Below are 20,338 nucleotides of genomic sequence, written 5' to 3' on the forward strand. Positions count from 1 at the left end.
TGATAGGAGGCACTCTTGTAAGTTGGAGCTTTGGCTGTGATGCCATCTGGTTCCTGAGGGTCCTGTTCGATCTCAAAGAGAACATCTTTCCCAAGATTTGGGTGTGGGGAAGAGAGATAGTAAAGCAGTAAGGAGAAGGAAGGGCAGAGTTCAAAGAAGGCTAGAGAAAGAGCCCAGCCCTTACTCCCCCAGCCCCAGATCCCTTGCATTCATGGGCAAGAACCTGTGTGTGGTGAGCAGGGTGGGGGAAGGGATGCTCTGTAAGACACTTCTAGCTCAAGTCTTCCCAGAGCATCATTTAGCTCCCTGAGAAGAGGGAGGGCCTAGGTCAAGATGGAATTCTTAGGCATTTCCTGTGGCCCCAGTGACCCCTAACTCTTCCCTAGCCAAGAGCCCACCCTGCCAAGTATGTACCCTCCCACTCTCTTCTGACCCCAAACCCCCTTCCCTTTTGCTCCCTCCCACTCCCATAGCCTTCTAGTCTGGGCTTGCCTGTCTCAGGAGCTTGGCAGCCTGGGGAGGGGTAGGCAGAGGCACAAAGGAACGGGTGTTCTCCCTAGCACTCCCCCTCCCCTGGGCTCCGGGAGCTGAGGCTTTCCTTGTCTCATCTCTGGAGCAAGGCACCAAGCCCAGCCCTGCCTGGCCCCACTCCGGACATTCTTGGGAGTGCGTTTCCCTGGAAACTGGGTGGCTCGGGGGTGCATGTGCTATCTCTGTGTGTCTGTGTAACTGGAGTGTGTTTATATATCTCCGGATGTGTTTGTGACTCTGGGCTTGTGTCTCTCTCTGTTTGTGTCTTTCCTTGTGTTTATGGATCAGCGTGTTCACATGGGGGACGGGGTGAACTCAGGACTGACGGTATCAAAGGGTCCACGTGTGCGCTCCTAGGTGTATTTGAGAAGTCACTGGCCAAGGGCCTATCTGTGGGCATACATACAGGAGGATCATTTCCCCTGTCTTGTTCCCCAGATCCAGCCTTAGAGGGGGACCATCCTCTTTGAAAAACAGAGGGCCACCCTACAAATAACAAGGAGCCCGTTCTGTCTGGGCTAGGCCTTACATAGATGCATCATTCTGGGCACTGTGCCCAGCCATAGCCAACTTGGAGAGGCACACGTCATGATGAGTAGAGATGGCAGTGACAGGCTCTTCCAGCAGGACTATGCCTGGGCCGGGGGTGGGGGGTAGGGGCAGCAGAAAGCAGATGCCAGCCCTTTGCTAAAGCTGTGGACACAGCAGCGTGAGGTGATGGAGCCAGGGATGAGCCTGATTCCACCTCCATATGGGTGTTCTGGCCTAGCTCATGTTGCCCTCTTCTCTAAGGAGCAAGAGGTGGAGCTGGGAATGTGACCAAGGAAACAAGGAATCTCAGTCGGTCTAGGCTGCCCCACCCCGGGACCACAGCGCCAGACCACATGAAAGCCTCGGGAGGGGACTAACCAGGGAAGGACCCAGAAAGCCACACAGCTTAGGGCCCGGGCTGTCTAGACAGTAGGTCCCCATCCATTTCCAGCATTCGCTGCCAGCCCTGTCTCCACGTCTCCTTCACTCCCTTCACTCATTGGGGCTTGTGTGAAGGCCAGAAGGTGGGGGGCTCCCTGGCATGTGGCTGGGGAGCTGGCATTCCTGGGTAATCCAACTGTCTGGATCCAGGACACTGAGCCTCTTCCTCTCCTATCCAGTTATCAGTTATTCCTTCTGTAAAATGGGAGTGAAGCTTCCAACTGTCCTCTGTTAGAAAGATCACGGGAAGGAGAGGGAAAAAACAAAGGCTCCTAGCTGCTCCCTTCTCTGGGTCTGTGTCCTGCCCTATTTCTCTCTGGCGGGCATCCTCCGTGTCTGTCTGGGTCTGTCCAGCTGGCCGTCACAGTTTCCAGACTGATGAATCATTCTTCCTGAGATTTTTCTTTCTTTTTTTTTCTTTTAAAACCTCCCCCTATTTTGCATTTGACCCTATACGGTTCTTCCATTTCCCTTCAGAAGGGGAGTGAGATGCACGTGTGCGTGTATGTGTGTGAGCGTGTGTGGAGTATCGCAGTGTGGGTAGGTGTTTAGCAAGGGTGGAGAAATAATTTATTTCTCTAAGGAGACAGGCTTTTGATTTCAGAGTCTTTCCAGGGACTGAGTGAAAAGATGTCTGTGCCTGAATGAGTGTGTAACTAAGAGGGGTGCTGTGTGGGTGAGAATCAGCATGTGTGAGAGAGGGTATGTTCACCTGGGGTGTTTATGTGACTTGGTGTCACAGCCAAGGTGGTGTCTGTGTGACTGGGGCAGATGTTGGTGTGTATCTGAGAAAGTGGGTAAGGCGTGTGATCTCGGAGCCTATAGAATATCTGAGAGAACATGGTGTGGCCATTCAAGTTCTGGGGTGGTCCCTGGAACAAGAGGAACTGTCTGGGGCCAAGGCTAGGTGGTAGGTACTTACCTGGCCCAGAAGCTGGGCCAGCCCCTGGGGGCTCCGGAGACAGGTGGCACTGTGTTTTCCAGATGGGAAGGTGCCTCACTGGGGTGGGACAGCTCTTTGCTGAGACTGGCACAACTGGTGGTGGTTGTTGGGAGGAGGTGGGGTTGGCTTCCAGAGCCCCAGGGAAGTGGGCTGGCTTGGAAGGGGCAATGCCTCAGTCCAGGCTGAGTTGTGGGGTGAGCTGAACTGAGCTGCTGGGAGTGTGGGAAGCAGGGGCAGAGGAGGAGGTGTTTGGGATGGAGAAGGGAGCTGGGCTCAGTGATGCTGACACTGCACAGAGCACTGCCTTGGCCTGAACTCCCAGCCCAGGAGTGAGTGACCTTGTCACGGTGGCTCTGGGAGGGCCGGAGCTGGACCTAGTGACCTAGCTGGAACCCGGGGAGTCTTGGAATGTCAGAGCTTAACCTCTGCTGTCATTGAGGACAACCTCCTCATTCTGGAGATAGGGGATCTGAGGCCAGAGGGTGTGATGGCCCGAGGTGAACAGCCAGCCGGTCCAGGTCCAGGTCCAGGTCCAGGGCCCCGTTCCGTTCCCGGGAGGGCTCAGCGAGACCCTGCTGCTCCTCACTCCTGCCTCCCGACGCTGCGCCCTGCGGCCTCCGCTTACCTCTGACCTTTCCTTGCGTCCTCTCCCCAACCTCGCCGCCCCGGCCCCACTTCTGCTCCGGCCGCGCCCCGAGCCCGCCGCCCGCATCCTCCCGCCCCGCCCTCTCCATCCCGCTCCCCTCTCCTCTCCTCTCCTCCATCACTTCCTCTTCCCCTCCTCCTCTCCTTTGTCCCTCCCTCCCTGGCTCCCTTCCCCCCGCCGGTGGCCGGCCCGCCCCTCCCCGGGCCCTGGCGGCTGCTGGCTGCCTGGCGGCGAGCGCTCGGAGCCCGGGGCCGCGGCGCGGGAGGTCGGCCGCCCCTCGCGGGCGGGGGCGGGCGCGGGGGCGGGGGCGGGGGCGGGCGGGCCGAGCCAGCGGGGCCGGCGCTGCGGAGGTCCGGCTCGGCGGTGAGTCGTCTGCCCGGGGCAGCGGGCGCCGAGGGGCCGGCCCGGGGCGGGGGTGCGGGGGAGGCTGGGAGGGGCCCTCCGGGGGCGCGGGGCGCCGGGAGACTCGGTGGGCCGCGTGTCCTGCACATTTGTGAGCGGGAGGTCTGGGCTGGGGCCACTCGCGGCCGCCGGGGGCGACCGCATCCTCCCGGGCGCTCGGAAGTCCCCTCGGTGGGCCCGCCTCCGCCTCCGCCTCCGGAAGGGGTTGGGGTCCTGATGAGGGTGGGGAGGCCGGGGCTCGGGGCTGAGGGGGGTCTCTGACGGCAGGGCGGGGACCCTCCCTCCCTTCTTGCCTGCACCCCAGCCTCCCCTTGGCCAGTGCATTCTGTTTGTGTGGCCAGCCGAGCGGTGACAGTCGCTCCGCGGGCGTGAGCAGGTATGGCTGTGTGTGCTTCTGGGAGCGGCTGTGTGTGAGCTTGAGGAGAGTGTGGGGTGCGTGTGCGTGTGGTGTTTCCCCTGTGTCTCTCACACATAGGATCCGCCCTCTCCTTTGCCCCGTGTGTGTTTTTCCCTCCAGATGTGCAGCTTCTCCACCCACCTGCACACACACAGCTGGGCCCTGTGCCCCTCTGGGGAGGGGGTGGGGCACGGACCACAACTGTCCGGATGAGAAGAGGTTTTTGGGTGTCCCGAGTGGCCTGACCTTTTGGAGGTGCGGGGCAGGAGTGGACAGAGAGGAGGTTTCCTCCCAGAAATGGGCTAGCCAGGCTCCTGGGGCTGTAGGAGCCGGAGCTGGGGCAACGCCTGGGGCCCCTGAGTGCAAATAGAAAGTTAATTTGGGCAGGACTGAGCTGCTCTTCCTCCTGTTGCCCTCCTGCCCGCTCTATTAATACAGATCCAGCTCTGCTGCCTGGCATCACCTATTTATAGCCCAGAGGCAGCAAGGCCACACCCCCTCTGTGGAGGAGGCTGGGGGCAGGGAACTCCCAGCCAGAGAAGCCAGGGCCAAGGGTCCCTGGGTGCCCACAGCCTCCTTGGGTGGGCCTGGCACGATAGGCTGGAATCCACTCAGATTCCCCACCTCTTGTCCCAGACCGGGTGGTGTGATCAGGCTCCGGTCCTCCCTCCACTCCACCCCACCCTACCCCCATCAATCTAGGATTGAGTGGGTCTGTCTAGACCCTGCGAACTCATCATTAATTAGCTTGTTAAAGGGCTGTAAGGAGGGGGAGGGGCCAGCAGGGCTCTTTCTGAAACAGCTGTGGTTGTAATTAGATGGAAGTGTGGTTGGCTATTACTCGGTTATGATTACTCTGGTATCAGCTCCTCTGATTGGCGGCTTGGCGGGGAAGGCTTCCCTTTCTCCTAACCACCCATCAGTCTTCAGAATTGTTGGTGCCCGCCTGCTTCGGAGGATCTCTGGGTGTGCCAGAGAAATGGGTAGCTTTGTCCACTATGGTTATTTGCTGTGGGCTTCTCAGCCCCCTGGTCCCTTCCCCACCTGCCACTGCAGTGTGTAAGCTCCCAGCAACAGGCTCCTGAGCTGCTCAGTGGGGGGCCCTCCCTCGGTGGTATCCACGTGGCCTGGATGCCCCTTGCCCTTGTGGCTTGCCTGGGCTGAACTGTCTCAGCGTCCAGGAATGTAGACTTCCCTGCCAGTCTTAGCTCAGACTGGTGTGGAGCTTGGGGATGCCAAGTGGCACCAGATTGGGTAGATAGGCTGGGGCAGGGGTGTGGACAAATTGGGAGGGTGGTTATAGAGAGCACCAGGGTTCTGGCTTCTCCCAACATAGCATCTTTTGCAGGATTCCCGTAGCGTGGCCAGGAGGAGGAGTGCTGCTAGCCAGGTGCAGGCGCCTGTGGGCACACCTGCAGCTGTGCAGACTCTTGGTGCCTCTGGCTATATTTCTGGCTCCCACATACTCTCCCCTCTGTGTAGTCACACTTACTGGGCAGGACTGGGCTTGTGTCTGCTGCCTGGGAATGTGCTTGGCTGAGGCTGGGCCCATTGGCCCTAGGCTTGGCTAGATTCCAGGGAAGACCAAGGAGCAAGATGTCAGACCAGAGGGTACGTTGTCAGAGAGAAAGAGGGTGGTGGTTCTCCCTAAGCCACGTGATGATAAGGAGTCGGAGCCAGGAAGCAAATTCTGGTTCCTCCGGGGGCATCTAACGGATTAATGGCTTTCCCCTGTCCCCTTTCTCAAAGCTATTTTCATCCTGGAAATTGTTGCGTCTCAAACTGACTTTTCCACCCAAAGGGCAGATAGATGGATCACTGGTACAGGTTGGGAGGACATGGGTTCTTCTCTGAAGAAACTCTGTTCTCAGGACACCTTCACATACTTTATCTTATTAACTCTGTAAGATCTGTAATATCGTTCTCATTTTTCTACTGCAACAACTGGACTCAGAGGTCAAGTGACTTCACCTGAAGATCTCACCACTAGTAACAAGAGTTAGGACTAGGATTCAGATCTTGGGACTCAAAAACCTGTGCTCTTTCTACTCTGCCCTGTGCTTTGGAGCCCTGCTGGTGCCTGTCTCAAGCACAGGCGGGGTTAGGCATTGTCCATGTAGACACTGAGTGCAGGTGGGGAAGGCTTTTTGGAACTTGGAGTGAACCAGTTAATACTTTAGGGTGAGGGCTGCCTCAGCCCTATCGGCCCTTCTCAGCATTTGCTCTCTCTGTAGGCTGTATGGTGTGCCTGGGTCAGTCCACCTTCCTCCGTTTTAACCACCCAGCTGAAGCCAAGTGGATGAAGAGCATGATTCCAGCAGGGGGCCGGGCCCCAGGGCCCCCCTACAGTCCTGGCTCAGGTAGAGATGCCCAGTTGGGGCAGGGGATTGGGTTGGTGGTACTCCTGGACAGTCCTCCTCCTCACCCATTCCAGCCACGCTCATGGTGTCAGGGCAGGACAATGTCCATGATCTGGGCTTGCTGCCACCTGCCATGGGCCACTGGTGGAGAATGCCAGGCAGTCTGGCTACTGGGAGAGATCCAAGAAGTGCTGCTTGGCTGGAATAGGGGAATCATGTGCCCAAGGGACAGAGAGCTGTGCCAGCCCCACTGCCCTGGAAGATGCCACCTTGGTGTCTGGGACCCTAACCCTCTTGTGTCACCACCAGCAAACTTCACCCTTGACGGTGGCCTTAGGGGGCAGAAGGAAGCATTAGGTCTAACCCCTGCAAATGCTGATGGGTCCCACCTGCTGGTGATTGGGTCCTCAGGCCCTTCCCCTCCCCGAGACTATGCCAGCTGATTACTCAGTGGAGCAGCTGCAGTTTGTATGTGAATTATTGATCCCCAGAAGAGAGTTGGTGATTGTTCTAGGGAACCAGCACAGTCCCCCTCAACCCAGCTGCCTAGGGGGGGGGATAGGGTGTAGACCAGGAGGCTGCCAGTGAATCTCCCAGCTGAGACTCTGTATGGGCATTCAGATGGTTGTGCGATGACAGGTGTCTGTGTGGTACGGGGGCAGGTGGACGTGGATGTCAGGTGAGCCCCTCAGACGCCTGGGTTCCTGGTCTGCTTCCTGACTGACTTTACCCTGCTCTCACCCTCGCCTCGTCATGCCACTCCCTTAGCTGTTGGGGCAGTGGTTCCTGGGACTTCTGGTTGGTCAACAAGGCCTGGGGCAGGGCAAGGGCAGGCTCTTGCTGGCGTGGCCTAATGGGCTAATAATTGGAGGCACCGAGTGGCACCGCGTTGCTGGGCAGCCTGGCTTCCTGCAGCTACCCATCAGTGCCGGGTCCTCCCTGCCTCTCACTGCAGAGTGGCACAATACCTGCCTCTTGCCCATCCCTGGAGGTTACGTTTGTGTTTTCCTCTGGGTCTGCTCTGCTGTGCTGGGAGGCCCTAATGTCCTATTAGGACCCACCTCCTAGCCCCTGAACTTCTGGCCAGCTCCACAGCAGCATGCTCCGCTCTGGCTCCTTCACAGAATGCCCGCTTGCCCTTCCTAAAGGAGAGGTATAGGACATTGGGGAAACCAAGGTGGGAGGAACCTAATCTTGGGGTGAGCTCCCAGCCACTAGGCCTAGAAGTGCCTGGCATTGTTACCAACCCTGTCCTCAGTCAGAAAATGTTAGAGCCAGAAGAGCAGCACCCACCCCCTTCCACTACAGAAAGGACAACCGAGGACAAGTGATTTAAGGTTGCCTGGCAGGCCGGTGGCAAAGCCAGCACTGGAACCCAGATCTCCCAGCCTCTGCTCAGAGAAGGCCAGAGAGCACTTTCACTCTCGTGCACACACAGCTCCCCAAGTCGAAGACCAGGGCCTGAGGCATCTTTGTGTTTCCCACCAGCAGAATCAGAAAGCCTGGTGAACGGGAACCACACCCCACAGCCTGCCACCCGGGGACCCTCCGCCTGTGCCAGCCACAGCTCCCTGGTGAGCTCTATTGAGAAGGACCTGCAGGAAATCATGGACTCACTGGTGCTAGAGGAGCCTGGGGCGGCAGGCAAGAAGCCTGCTGCGACTTCCCCACTGTCGCCGATGGCTAACGGTGGGCGCTACTTGCTGTCCCCGCCGACCAGCCCTGGTGCCATGTCCGTGGGCTCCAGCTATGAGAACACCTCTCCAGCCTTCTCTCCACTCTCCTCACCAGCCAGCAGTGGAAGCTGTGCCAGCCACTCACCCAGCGGGCAGGAGCCAGCACCTTCCATGCCCCCGCTGGTCCCTGCCCGTTCCTCCAGCTACCATCTGGCTCTGCAGCCCCCACAGCCCCGACCGAGTGGTGCCCGCCCCTCTGAGAGCCCCCGGTTGGGCAGGAAAGGGGGTCACGAGAGGCCTCCCAGTCCTGGCCTCCGAGGTCTGCTGACAGACAGCCCTGCAGCCACGGTCTTGGCTGAGGCCCGCAGAGCCACTGAGAGCCCCCGGCTGGGTGGACAGCTGCCCGTGGTGGCCATCAGCCTGAGTGAGTACCCGGCTTCCGGTGCCCGAAGCCAACCCACCAGCATTCCTGGCAGCCCCAAGTTCCAGCCTCCAGTCCCCGCTCCCCGAAACAAGATCGGCACCCTCCAGGACCGTCCTCCCAGCCCTTTCCGTGAGCTGCCCAGCACCGAGCGGGTGCTGACAACCAGCCCCTCACGCCAGCTGGTGGGCCGGACATTTTCAGATGGGTCAGTCGCCCGCACTCTGCAGCCCCCCGAGAGCCCCCGCCTGGGCCGGCGGGGCCTGGACAGTATGCGGGAATTGCCCCCATTGAGCCCGTCACTGTCCCGACGGGCGCTGTCCCCGATGCCCACCAGGACTACTCCAGATCCCAAGCTAACCAGAGAAGTGGCTGAGAGTCCCCGGCCCCGGCGCTGGGCAGCCCACGGGGCATCACCAGAGGACTTCTCACTGACCCTGGGGGCACGGGGCCGTAGGACTCGGAGTCCCTCACCCACACTTGGGGAGTCCCTGGCGCCCCGCAAGGGCAGCTTCAGTGGCAGGCTGAGCCCGGCCTACAGTCTGGGCTCTCTGACAGGGGCTTCGCCCCGTCAGAGCCCCCGCGCCCAGAGGAAGCTGTCCAGTGGGGACCTGCGGGTACCTGTCACTCGGGAGCGGAAAAATAGCATTACGGAGATCAGCGACAATGAGGACGACCTCCTGGAGTACCACCGGCGGCAGCGCCAAGAACGGCTCTGGGAGCAGGAGATGGAGAGGCTGGTGAGCGGATGCCAGGGAGGCTGCCACCATCCCCAGCGGGGTCCCTGCCAGGGCGTGGGCAGGCCAGCTGGCAGAGTGACAGGGGCCCTTGGAAGGCTGGGCTTCTCAAGCTTGTCTGCTTCCAGGATGCACCTTAGCCACCTGTATCTCAGTGGTCTGGTGCCCTGAGGAACTTTGAAGTCTCCAAGGCTTTATTTTAAATGCATATTAATTTTGCTTTCATTCTATAGCACGGCATTTGCTTTAACGTAAAAGTTAAATTTCGCATTATTTACCCAAATATAGCAAAGCTATGGGAAGTCGCACCAAGTTTCTGGTGAGGCCTTGTGCCTCTCGGTTTGAGAAGCATGTCCTAATGATGAGAGGGCTGAGGGCCCAGAGAGGAGATTGGGCGTGTCCAAGGTCACACAGCAAGTTCTGGCAGAGCTGGAATGGGAATCCAAGTCTGTCTTTCCAAACCTTGTTTTTTAGGAAAGGTCTTTCTTTCTTGCTTTCTTTTTGGGTCCTCAGGCCCTCCGCCTCCCCCTTTTGGTCTTTTCCATATGGGTGGGAGCTGCTCACCCTGACCCAGGTGGGATCATCTGGGAAGGTGGGTGGCAGGGAAGAGAAAGAGAACAAGATGGGCAGCCCTTGGCCTGACCCCGGGCTGGACCATGTGATTATGTGCATCGGCGTGCATGCATGTGGCTGCATTCGGGGGGCCTGGGTGTGGCTCTGGGCAGCTGTCCTGGAGACGGCATCTGAGCTGGGTGGGGGCCAGGATTCCCCGGATAGCGCAGGGAGCTCACAGGGCTCCGGCTGGTGAGCAGACACTCTGAGCACACATACAGGAGGATGGCTTGTGAGCTGAACAGGGTTGCTGGGGGCCCAGGGACCCTGGGATTGGTTTGAGGAGAGCCAGAAATGAGGTTTGTCTGGAGAGCTTTTCAGAAGAGGTTGGGATGGACAGCTTTGGGTGAGGTGAGGGTACAGGCCAGTGTATTCTTGTGGGTCGGGGAGAGCTGAGGCAGGATGCCTGGTGTTTCCTGTTGCTACATTTTCTCTTCCCTGTTGTTACCTTGGCTAGAGGAGTGAGCTTGGACCACCCTGGGGTCTCATCCTGGAGAGGGAGCAGTGAGTCTGGCAGAGGCAGCGTGATGGGCCCAGCCTCCCTCAACTCCTTTCAGCCTCCGCACCCCCAGGCGTAGGCACACTCACGCCAGCCCTGACCTGCCCCACCTGCCACTTTAAATCTTGAAGGCTGCTTGCCCTGCCCCTCCCACCTTCAGCAGGCTGCTTATCTGGGTCCTGGGGCAGGGGCGGGGGCACTGGCCCAGCCTCCTGAGTGCTGAGACTCTGTTCCTGGTTTTTTTTTTTTTTTTTTTTTTTTTGGACATGGAACTGAGCAAGCAGCAGGAGGGAAGCTGGGTATGTGTCCCCGGGTGATGGCCAAACTGTGCAGTGAGAGACACCTGAGGTTAATGGTACCCTGCAGAGCCATGGATGGTAGCCTGGGGAGGGGGGCTTCAAGGCTAGAGGGCTATGAATAAGAGAGGGGGACTCATCCCAGATGGAGAGCATGATCGTCTTATCCGTCCTCACCTCATGGGCCCCTGAGAGATTTCTGGCTGGAGCTGTTTGTGGGGAGGAAGGTGGATGAAGTGGCTGTCCCTTAGAGTACTCTAAGGGCCTGGACACTCCAGGGCGGGCAGCAGCTCACCTGGCTGGAAAGGTGTGGAGGGCTGCCCGAGAGTGACTTTAGAGCCAGGGTGGGCATGAGGAGGACCGTGTCCCAGCTCTGGCTGGCCTGGTGTAGACATGCTGAGCGTAACTTTGCGTGAGCCTGAGATCCCCCTCTGCCTGCGGGTCTGTTGGCAGGCCCTGTCTGTGTCTGGGCCCACCTGTCTGTATGCTAGACTGTGTTTATGCTGAGTGTGTGCCAGTGTGCATCCGTGCATGCCAGGGCTGGTGTCTGTGTGTGTACCTGTCTGTTAGCGCAAACGCAGAGCACTTGTGTCGTTGTGTGTGAGGACCGGTGTGTGTGTGTGCACACACGCGCGTGCGTGTGCGTGCGTGCAGGGGGTTGGTGTACCCTTGGTTCTGTAGATCTCTCTGGATCCGCGTCAGCATGAGCATCTGAGAGTTTACCTGTGTCTTGTGGTCTTTACCTGGATCACCAGTTTGGGTGCCTGTGTGTTCACAAGGAAGGCCCTTCTGGGGCAAAGGGAAAGGAAGCAGGAAGATGGGAGGGGCTCGCCATGTGGGCAGGTGGCACAGTGGCCTGGTTCCTCCTCCCGACTTCTGGGACACCTTCCTTCCCTCTCCCTCCTCAGGCCTCGGGGTTGGGCTCTCCTGACTTCCTTCTGAGCCCCAGTTACCCCAGTGCCCTAGTTCTTTCTTCTGGTCCCCCGGGCCTGGTTCTAACTCCACCAGGACCCGACCTCTCGCCCCCCTCATGCCCTGCCCTGCCTTCCTCCCCAGGAGCGCCAGCGCCTGGAGACCATACTGAACCTGTGTGCCGAGTACAGCCGTGCTGATGGGGGCCTCGAGGCGGGGGAGCTGCCTAGCATCGGGGAGGCCGCCGCGGCATTGGCGCTGGCGGGCCGCAGGCCCTCACGAGGCCTTTCTGGGGCCCCCGGAGCCTCGGGGCGGAGCACTGAAGAGCCTGGGGGTGCCACCCCGCGCCTGTGGGAGTGTGTGGAGCGCTCAGATGAGGAGAACCTGAAGGAGGAGTGCAGCAGCACGGAGAGCACCCAGCAGGAGGTGGGCTGGAGGGGCACCTGGTGAGAGGGCCTGGGTCTCCCCTGTCTTACCTGCTGGGGGGGGTGGAGGCAGAGGAGGCCAGTGTGGTGGAGGCTAGGACCCAATGAGGGGGAGGTAACCAACTGAAGGGGCAGGCGAGGGAAGAGATTGGGGATAAGAGGTGTAGAAGTGAGAGGAGGAGGTGTGGATGTGTTTCCTGGGCTATAGATACGCTTTCGGACCTGTCTTTCTTTGTGGATTCCTCCAGACCTGGCGCTCAGTGGTGAACCTCCAGGCCCTTTCGCTGAGCTGGTGTTGCTTCCCTTGCAGGGAGGGAATTTGCCTCCTCCCTCAGTCTAGCCACCAAGTGCCCCGAGGAGTGGGGATGCATTCACTGAGTCTGATCAGGGGAGGCCCCAGGCTTCCCCAGCTGATGGCTGCTCTCCCCCGCAGCACGAAGATGCCCCTAGCACCAAGCTTCAGGGAGAGGTGCTGGCTCTGGAAGAGGAGCGGGCTCAGGTGCTGGGGCGTGTGGAGCAGCTCAAAGTCCGCGTGAAGGAGCTGGAGCAGCAGCTGCAGGAGTCAGCCCGAGAGGTGAGCCGAGGGCCCTGGCTTCACTCTTCCCCAGGCAGAGCGCAAGCCTCCCGAGGAGCCTCAGTCCGTCCACTGTGACTGGCCTTGACGTGGACCTCGGTGTCTCCCCCAGGCTGAGATGGAACGGGCGTTGCTGCAGGGGGAGAGGGAGGCAGAGCGGGCACTGCTGCAGAAGGAGCAGAAGGCGGTGGACCAGCTGCAGGAGAAGTTAGTGACCTTGGAGACTGGCATCCAGAAGGAGAGGGACAAGGTAACCCACAGCTGGCCTGGCCGGCGCTGGCTGCCTGTGGCCTGTGAGAGGAGAGATCCCTCCTCTAGGCCTCTTACCCCTTAGCTCGCTAGCCATCCTGCAGACCTGGTGGTTTCTGTGTCCCCCAGGGGCAGGGGGCTCTGTCCTCTGTGTTGGGTACCAGCTTGAAGGGCACTGTCAGGGGCGGGCCTGGAGTCTGGGATGTCCTCTGTCTGGGTCTCTGTGCTATCTCTGGGTGCCTGCCATTCCCCATCCTTCATGGCCCTTCTAGGAAGTGCCAGAACCTCTCCTTGGGCATCGAGCACAGCCTGAGTGACTGGTGTTGGGAAGTGATTCGGGTTTGGGTCCCTCCATCTAGAGAACGTTGCCCTCCAGCATGCCTCGTGTGCTCAGGATGTGATCTTGGGGAGATGGCCCTCAGGTCTCTGCTTCCCCTGAGCCTTCAGGATCTGCAGCCTCCCATCCCAGGTGGTCCCAGCTCCTGCCCCCACCCCTTTCAGATTTCGTGCCAGCCTGCAGGGGTCGCTCCATCCACAGGGGCCGTGCCAGCCAGGTCCAGATGCCCAACAGCGTGCCAAAAGCTCTGAAGTGTGGAGCGGGGCCATCTCTTTCTGGACTTGACAGTATTTTTCCAAGAATTAATTTTCCTTCTGAATTTGTTGAGAGTGTCTTCCTCCTGTCCCAGTTTTGAAACTCTTAAAATTCTTTGACACCCCCCACCCTTTTTTTTTTGGAGCTTTGGCTCTGGCCCCCAAAACCACACTCCCGAATTCTGTGCCAAATTAACTCCACGCTTCCCAACCAGGCCTGCACTAACGCCCCCTCTAATCACTGTCCTGGGCTCTCCGCATGCCCCTAACTGCCAGTGCCACCCAGGCAGGGCTGAGCCACGCCTGCTTTTGCACTAACTCAGGGGGTGCTCCACCCCTCTAATTCTGCCTCCTTCCTTTCTTGGCGTGGGGCTCCAGGGTTTTGATCAGAAAGGAATGGGCAGGGGGCACAGATCAACTTTACTCAATGGTGCCGTTGGCAGGAAGGGTAAAGGTTGGGGGAAATGCTTTGCTGAGGAGCTTCTCGGCCTGAAGAGCATCCCCTATTTGGAAAAGCCTGGGGCGCTGCCTCCATAGACTGTTGGTCATTTCCTGCACAGCAGGGAGAGGCAGCAAGGCATCCGCTGGCCTTCTCTCTCCCTTCTGGAGCGGAGAGGTCAGGAGGTGCAGCTGTGGAGGCATGGCTCGTGGAGGGCTTGGACAGGTTCTCTCTGCCACACGGTGGCTGCCCTCTTTGCTTCCCCCCTGGGGCTCCCCAAATTCAGATACCCCAGCCAGAGGATGGGAATGAGCAGGCCTGTCCTCTTCTCCCACTCCTGAGCCATCGAGAACCTAGGGTGTTGTAAAGGCTGAGTCCAAGGAGGGGGATGTTCCTGGACCACGGGAACTGGCCTGGTTGGGTCCTTCTCTTTTGGGATGGGAGGCGAGGGGGTCAGGGAGGCAGGGTAGGATTTGGCATAGGGACTTCTTCAAGTAGGCTCAGCATTTCAGAAGGAAGCTGCCTAACCTCACTGCCTGGCATCACCTAGAGGCCAGGACTTGGCCTTCTCTTTGGGCTCAGTTATTTGAGGTGCTGGTGGGGTGGGGGAGGGAGGTGGTGGCCGTGGGGAAGATTCACTCAGCTTTCCTCTGCAGCCCATGGCCCCACTCTGATTTTGGAATCAGTAATCATAGTTTCTCCTCTGCCTGTCCTTCGGAGGGGTGACTCACCAGCTCCTCCCCTCATCCCCCTTCCCGCCCTCAGAGGTGTCATCTCGCCCCAGACAGAGCTATCCACCTCCTCTCTGTACCCACTCCTGGGGCTCCTATTGCCATGGTAACGGCCGAACTAATTGCAACCCTCATCCTGCTGAAGTTCAGCCTACAGCGCCAGCACCCCACCTCCACCCTGGGCAGGAGGGAGGGAGGCCCAGGGAGTTGGGCTGGGGTCCCCTCCGCTGCCCTGCCCTGCCGTAGCTGTAACATCTCCAGCTTTGAGTCACGCGCAGCCCCTGGACTTGACCTTCACCAGCTCTTCTTCCCTTTGCCCCAGGGTTAAATTTTGGTCTCTAGGCAGCAGAAGAGGTGGGGAGTAACGGGAGCCTCTGCTCTGCGTTTGCAATGGGGAACCAGCTTTGGCCTTGACTGCTTTGCGGGAGAAAACAGAGGGCTTTTCTTAGGACCTCCCCGAACGTTTCTAGTCCAGGGGACTCCAGAGAGACCAAAATTTCTGCCCCGAGAGCCACACCTCTGCCCGCCTCACACCGCCCCCTGCACCTGCGAGTGTCGAGCGTCCTGTCTGCGCCGCAGCTCCTCACCTCTTCCCGTGATCTCCCCCTCTCTCCTCTCTCGCTTAGCCTCCTCTGTGACTCCTCAGCTTTGGCTTCTCCGCCCACCCCCGTGCTCCCCAGCTCTCTCTCTCCCGCCCTGGCTGCCTCACCCCGCCCCCCCACGGCCTCCGCAGTGCCCCGGGCCGGAGTTGAGGAGTGTGTGTTCTGTTTCTCCCCTGTGCCCGCCCTCCCCCCCCCTCCCGCCGACCAGGAGAGGGCGGAGCTGGCCGCGGGACGGAGGCACCTGGAGGCCCGCCAGGCGCTCTACGCCGAGCTCCAGACGCAGCTCGATAACTGCCCCGAGTCAGTGCGGGAACAGTTACAGGAGCAGCTGAGAAGGGTCAGTTTCACCAGCCCCCCTTCCCTGGCCCCCGAGGGCCACCCACCCAGAAGAGAGGAGAGCAGTGGGACGGGACCACCCCGGGCCCTGCAGTACCTGCTGGACCCGGACACCAGGGTCGGTGCTGTGGCTTGGAGGGGACAGGGAAGGATGGTGGGGGGAGTGATTTTCTCCTTTCTGCTACTCCAGGCCGTGATGCCCGTGCAAGGGGCAAAGCCAAGCAGAGGCAAGGGGGTTGGGTGGGGCAGGTCCCTTCCCCAATTTCCCTGGGGCCGGCCCTCGGAACTCCTGCCTCTGTGGCCTGGCCTTTCAGGCCCAGAGGGGCACCCCGAGCACCACCCGACCCCCTTTGTCGCTGTCGTTCAAGGAGGCCGAGGCCCTGGAGACGGAGACAAAGCTGTTTGAGGACTTGGAGTTCCAGCAGCTGGAGCGGGAGAGCCGCGTGGAGGAGGAGCGGGAGCTGGCAGGCCAGGGGCTGCTCCGGAGCCAGGCCGAGCTGCTCCGCAGCATCACCAAGAGGAAGGTGTGTCTCACTCTGGCGTCCCCTGTGCCGGGTTCCGGGGTGAGGGGTTCCTCAGGGCCAGGGGGTGGTTGGAGGCTAATGAATTGCATCCCATCTGGGTTTGGCTCCCAGCTGATGACCCCATAAAAGCTAACTTTACCTTTCTGAGCCTCAGTTTCCTTATCTGCAAAACAAGAACAGTCTGTCGAGAGAATGAAGCAAGACGGTACATGTGAGGACAGCATGGGCTCTGATTGTAGGGAGCGCTGGGCAGAAAGGAGCTGTTAGCACGGGCTCCAGTGGAGCGTGGACTGAGCTCACATTTGGAGCTGGCCCTGGCTGGGCAGAGAAATGGAAGGTGGAGATGGGGGAGGAGGAGGCTGGGGGAGAGGCCTGCTGCTGCCCTTGTAGAGCTCTTTGGCTGGTGGACGTGCTGGGAAACACGTAAGGTCCTGAGATCTGGTATTTGAGCCAACCAGGGGTCCTGGAAAGGGCATCCCCTGGGTTCCAGGGGTAGCTCAGCCCTACCTCCTGAGCCATGAAACAAGGTGTATTGATCATATCCTCACCAGTCCTGGAGCTCAGATGCTGTGATCCTCTGCTCCTGATCTCAGCCCTGCTCCTGATCTCAGCCCCACCAGGACAGGGTGTTGGGGCAGGGGTATGTGTGTGTATGTGTGTGTGTGTGTGTGTGTGTGGATGGGGAGTAAATCTGGGGAGGAGGGGGAGAATGAGGAGGATGGTCCAGGCAGCTCACATGCTGGTGGCTGAGACTGGCATGTCCGTTCACACACACATGGGTACATGCGCAGTTTGCCTGGTAGAGTGACTGGGTGGGAGGTGAGGGCAGTGAGATCAGCAGAGGGGCATCAAATAGGGGTGACTGGGGTCTCGAGGGCTAGGCTGAGGCTGGTGGTATGTGGGGAGCTCCTCGACCTCCTCCTGTGTCTGGATCCCTTGCTTTTGCCTTGCAAATGCATCCGCTTACCTTTGCTTTGCAAATGCATCCACTTCGAGGAGGATGGGAGACAGACAGAAGGAAGGAGCAAGCTGGTATTTCCTTGGCACGTGTGTGCGTGTGTGCCAGGAGGCTTTCTTGGGTTGTCTTTTGCCAACCTTACGAGGGTCTCACAGGCCAGTTCTCTTATCCTCACTTTATATAGACAGGAAAATGAGGTCTCAGAGAAGCCGCACATCTGCCCCAAACCTCTTAGCTTACAAGCTTCAGAGTCAGAATTGGACCCCAGGCCTGCCTGGCCCCAAAGTATCTGTTCCTTACACTGCACTTCATGGGGCACTGGCACTCCTGCAGCTTCTTCCTCTTCCCTTTGGAGAGAATGCATCAGGGAGCCCTTGATCAGCTAATTCCATCCCTTTGAGGTCCTGGTGGGTGTAAGCTCCAGGGAGTTTGGGAGGGGTCAGTGGTATTGCACTCCTGTTCTCTCCTCCCAACGCTCACCTGGCTTCTAGGAACCCAGCTCAGCCCCCAGGACCCCGGAAGTCACATTCTTCCCCTTCTCATGAGCCTTGCTCAACCTCCCTTCCATCGGCTCCCAGTATCCCACCTATCACAGGCTCTATCTGCCCTGGTGCCCGGTGCTCCCCTGTTGCCTCCACTGTGATTCAGAGTGCTTCAGAGTACTGCCTTTGGAGTCCCAGCAGATTGGGTTCTTTTTTTTTTTTAATTTTTAATTAATTTATTTATTAATTAATTTATTTTTTATGATAGTCACAGAGAGAGAGAGAGAGGCAGAGACATAGGCAGAGGGAGAAGCAGGCTCCATGCACCGGGAGCCCGATGTGGGACTCGATCCCGGGTCTCCAGGATCGCGCCCTGGGCCAAAGGCAGGCGCTAAACCACTGCGCCACCCAGGGATCCCCAGATTGGGTTCTTTTTTTTTTTTTTTTTTTTTTTTTTTTTTTTATGATAGTCACAGAGAGAGAGAGAGAGAGAGAGGCAGAGACACAGGCAGAGGGAGAAGCAGGCTCCATGCACTGGGAGCCTGATGTGGGATTCGATCCCGGGTCTCCAGGATCGCGCCCTGGGCCAAAGGCAGGCGCCAAACCGCTGCGCCACCCAGGGATCCCTCCAGATTGGGTTCTTTTTTTTTTTTTTTTTTTTTTATTTATTTATGATAGGCACACAGTGAGAGAGAGAGAGAGAGGCAGAGACACAGGCAGAGGGAGAAGCAGGCTCCATGCACCGGGAGCCCGATGTGGGATTCGATCCCGGGTCTCCAGGATCGCGCCCTGGGCCAAAGGCAGGCGCCAAACCGCTGCGCCACCCAGGGATCCCCAGATTGGGTTCTAATCCCAACTCTAGCACTTACTAGCTTCTAAGTGTCAGTGTTTTTGTTTTTGTTTTTTTTAAGATTTTGTTTATTTATTTGAGAGAGAGTGTGTGTGCAAGTGCCTTCAAGTGGGGGGAGGGGCAAAGAGACAGGGAGAAGCAGACTACCAGCTGAGCAGGGAGCCCCACAGGGTGGGCAGAGGGGGACTTGATTACAGGCAGGACCCAGAGATCACGACCTGAACCGAAGTCAGATGCTTAACCAACTGAGCCACCCAGCTTACCCCTTTGTCAGTGTTCTTACTTGTAAAATGGGCATAAAGGCACCTACCTCAAAAGAGGATTAAATGAGATAACATGCAAAGCATTTAATGGAGTTTCTGGGACAGTTTCTTAATAAATAGCATATCTTGCTATTTATTTAGCAGAGTTTACCCCTTGGGCTGACCCCACATTCTGGACAGCTCCCTTCTTTCCTCCCTCCTCACTCACGTATTTCTCTTAAAGGTGGTGGTGTAAGGCCACTTCTTTCAGGAAGCCCTCCTGGGATTAACCCAGCCCATTTTCCCCAACCCCCATCCTTCTTTCTCACGTTATCTTTTCATTTCCTCTTAGCACATGGTTGTTGAGCCAGGCACGGTGCTAAGACCTACTGGGGTTATGGAGATAGAAAAGACACTGACCCTGATCTTGGATCTGACAGCCTGGGTGGGGTGATGATGGAGATTCATGGTTAGAAGTACCAGTAATATGAGGCAGATGTGCTACAGAATAATTGAGCACAGAGGAAGGAGCAGAGAAATTGGTGATTGAGGAAGATGTTGGAGAAAAGGTAGTGCTCCATCTGATCTTGGAGGATAAGGAGCTCCTTTCCGGGTAGTGGAAAGACAGGGCCAGCTCTCCTCTGGACTAAGGGGGCAGTGTTAGAGAGGCCTGAGAGCATGCAGGTTGCAGCTTAGTGTACCCCAAGGCCAGGCTGGGGGCACCTGGGGGACTTGGGAGGTGGAAGAGTGTAGGCCCAGTTCCAGGAGCCCTCAAATGCCGGCTTAGGAGTCTGTGCTCTGGCCTATGAGTAATGAGTCACTCAAAGGGTTTGAGAAGAGGAGTGATTTAACCTTACTGTGGATTTTTAAAAAATTATTCAAATTATATATGTGTGTGTGTGTGTATTTTTTCAAATCCATATATGTATATGGGTTAGAAAATTCAGGTAAGCAAACAAAAACAAACCTCCAAGGCCATTTTAAGAAGGTGTTTGTTGCGGTGCATCAGAAAGTCAAGAGTTGGCAGCAGGAGGCTGATGAAAGGTACAGGCTAGAAGGCAGGGGGAAGGCACCCCCTGGACTTGGGGGTGGCAGTGGGGGTGGGGCGGGCGGAGAACTCATCAGTGTGTCCCAGGTTCTAGACTTGTTGACAGTGGGGAGGGGACATCTGGGGCCTTGGGTTCTGGCTGGTGTGCCTGTTGGCTTCTGAGTCACTGGTATAGGGAGGGCCAAGGGCAGGAGCTGACCATAGTTGCCTGTTTTCCTGGAGTGAGTTGAAGCCAAGCAGAAGAGCTGGTTGATTCCCTTCACCCAAGCTAAGGGTCTCACTGCGGGCTCAGCCCTGTGGTCTCCCAGGCCTGACGGGCCATCCCCCTCCCCTCCAGGAGCGCCTGGCAGTCCTGGACAGTCAGGCGGGGCAGATCCGGGCCCAGGCCGTGCAGGAGTCCGAGCGCCTGGCGAGGGACAAGAACGCTTCCCTGCAGCTGCTGCAGAAGGTAGGCCCCAGTCCCAGTGGGCTGGGGGGGTCAGGGTTGGGGCAGGATGGGGAAGCGGGAGACAGTGCAGAGAGGCTGGGATGGGGTGGGGGTGCACTTTCCCAGCCACGCAGGACCCCCTTCACTTGGTCATCTCCTATGCCGTTGCCCCCACTCTGTTCTGACCCGGCCACTTGTGGCTCGCAGGAGAAGGAGAGACTGACTATGTTGGAGGGAAGATACCACTCACTCACAGGAGGCAGGCCCTTCCCGAAGACCACGTCCACCCTCAAAGAGGTAATGTGTGGGGCTCAGCCCTACTTTAACCCAGTGGGTCTCTCGGGAGGCTCTGGAGCAGCATGGGGCACCTGCAGCGCAGTAGCTGAGGTGGAGGATGGGGACGTTTTCCTGAGCTGGAGTGGCTCTGACTTCTGGGATTTGACCTTCTGTGGCTAC

At 58.4% G+C, this 20,338-nt stretch overlaps 1 protein-coding gene across 26 annotated transcripts in view; it reads left to right on the forward strand.

The window, feature by feature from the left end:
* PHLDB1 (pleckstrin homology like domain family B member 1) overlaps positions 1-20,338 on the forward strand; it is a 46,889-nt gene that overhangs the window by 9,990 nt on the left and 16,561 nt on the right. For 12 of the 26 annotated variants that reach the window (XM_072822247.1, XM_072822246.1, XM_072822259.1 and 9 more), the window contains exons 5-13: positions 6,126-6,251; positions 7,740-9,088; positions 11,549-11,830; positions 12,263-12,403; positions 12,516-12,653; positions 15,224-15,469; positions 15,720-15,875; positions 19,793-19,903; positions 20,090-20,179. In XM_072822247.1, coding sequence (XP_072678348.1) covers positions 6,126-6,251; positions 7,740-9,088; positions 11,549-11,830; positions 12,263-12,403; positions 12,516-12,653; positions 15,224-15,469; positions 15,720-15,875; positions 19,793-19,903; positions 20,090-20,179 — 2,639 coding nt within the window. Of the gene's footprint in view, positions 1-2,016; positions 2,414-3,752; positions 3,871-6,125; positions 6,252-7,739; positions 9,089-11,548; positions 11,831-12,262; positions 12,404-12,515; positions 12,654-15,223; positions 15,470-15,719; positions 15,876-19,792; positions 19,904-20,089; positions 20,180-20,338 lie in introns of those variants that run through there. The other 14 variants (XM_072822251.1, XM_072822255.1, XM_072822263.1 and 11 more) reach the window with 7 other exon arrangements.

This window comes from Canis lupus, chromosome 3, assembly GCF_048164855.1.
Source record: "Canis lupus baileyi chromosome 3, mCanLup2.hap1, whole genome shotgun sequence".
Classification (NCBI taxonomy): Eukaryota; Metazoa; Chordata; class Mammalia; order Carnivora; family Canidae; genus Canis; species Canis lupus.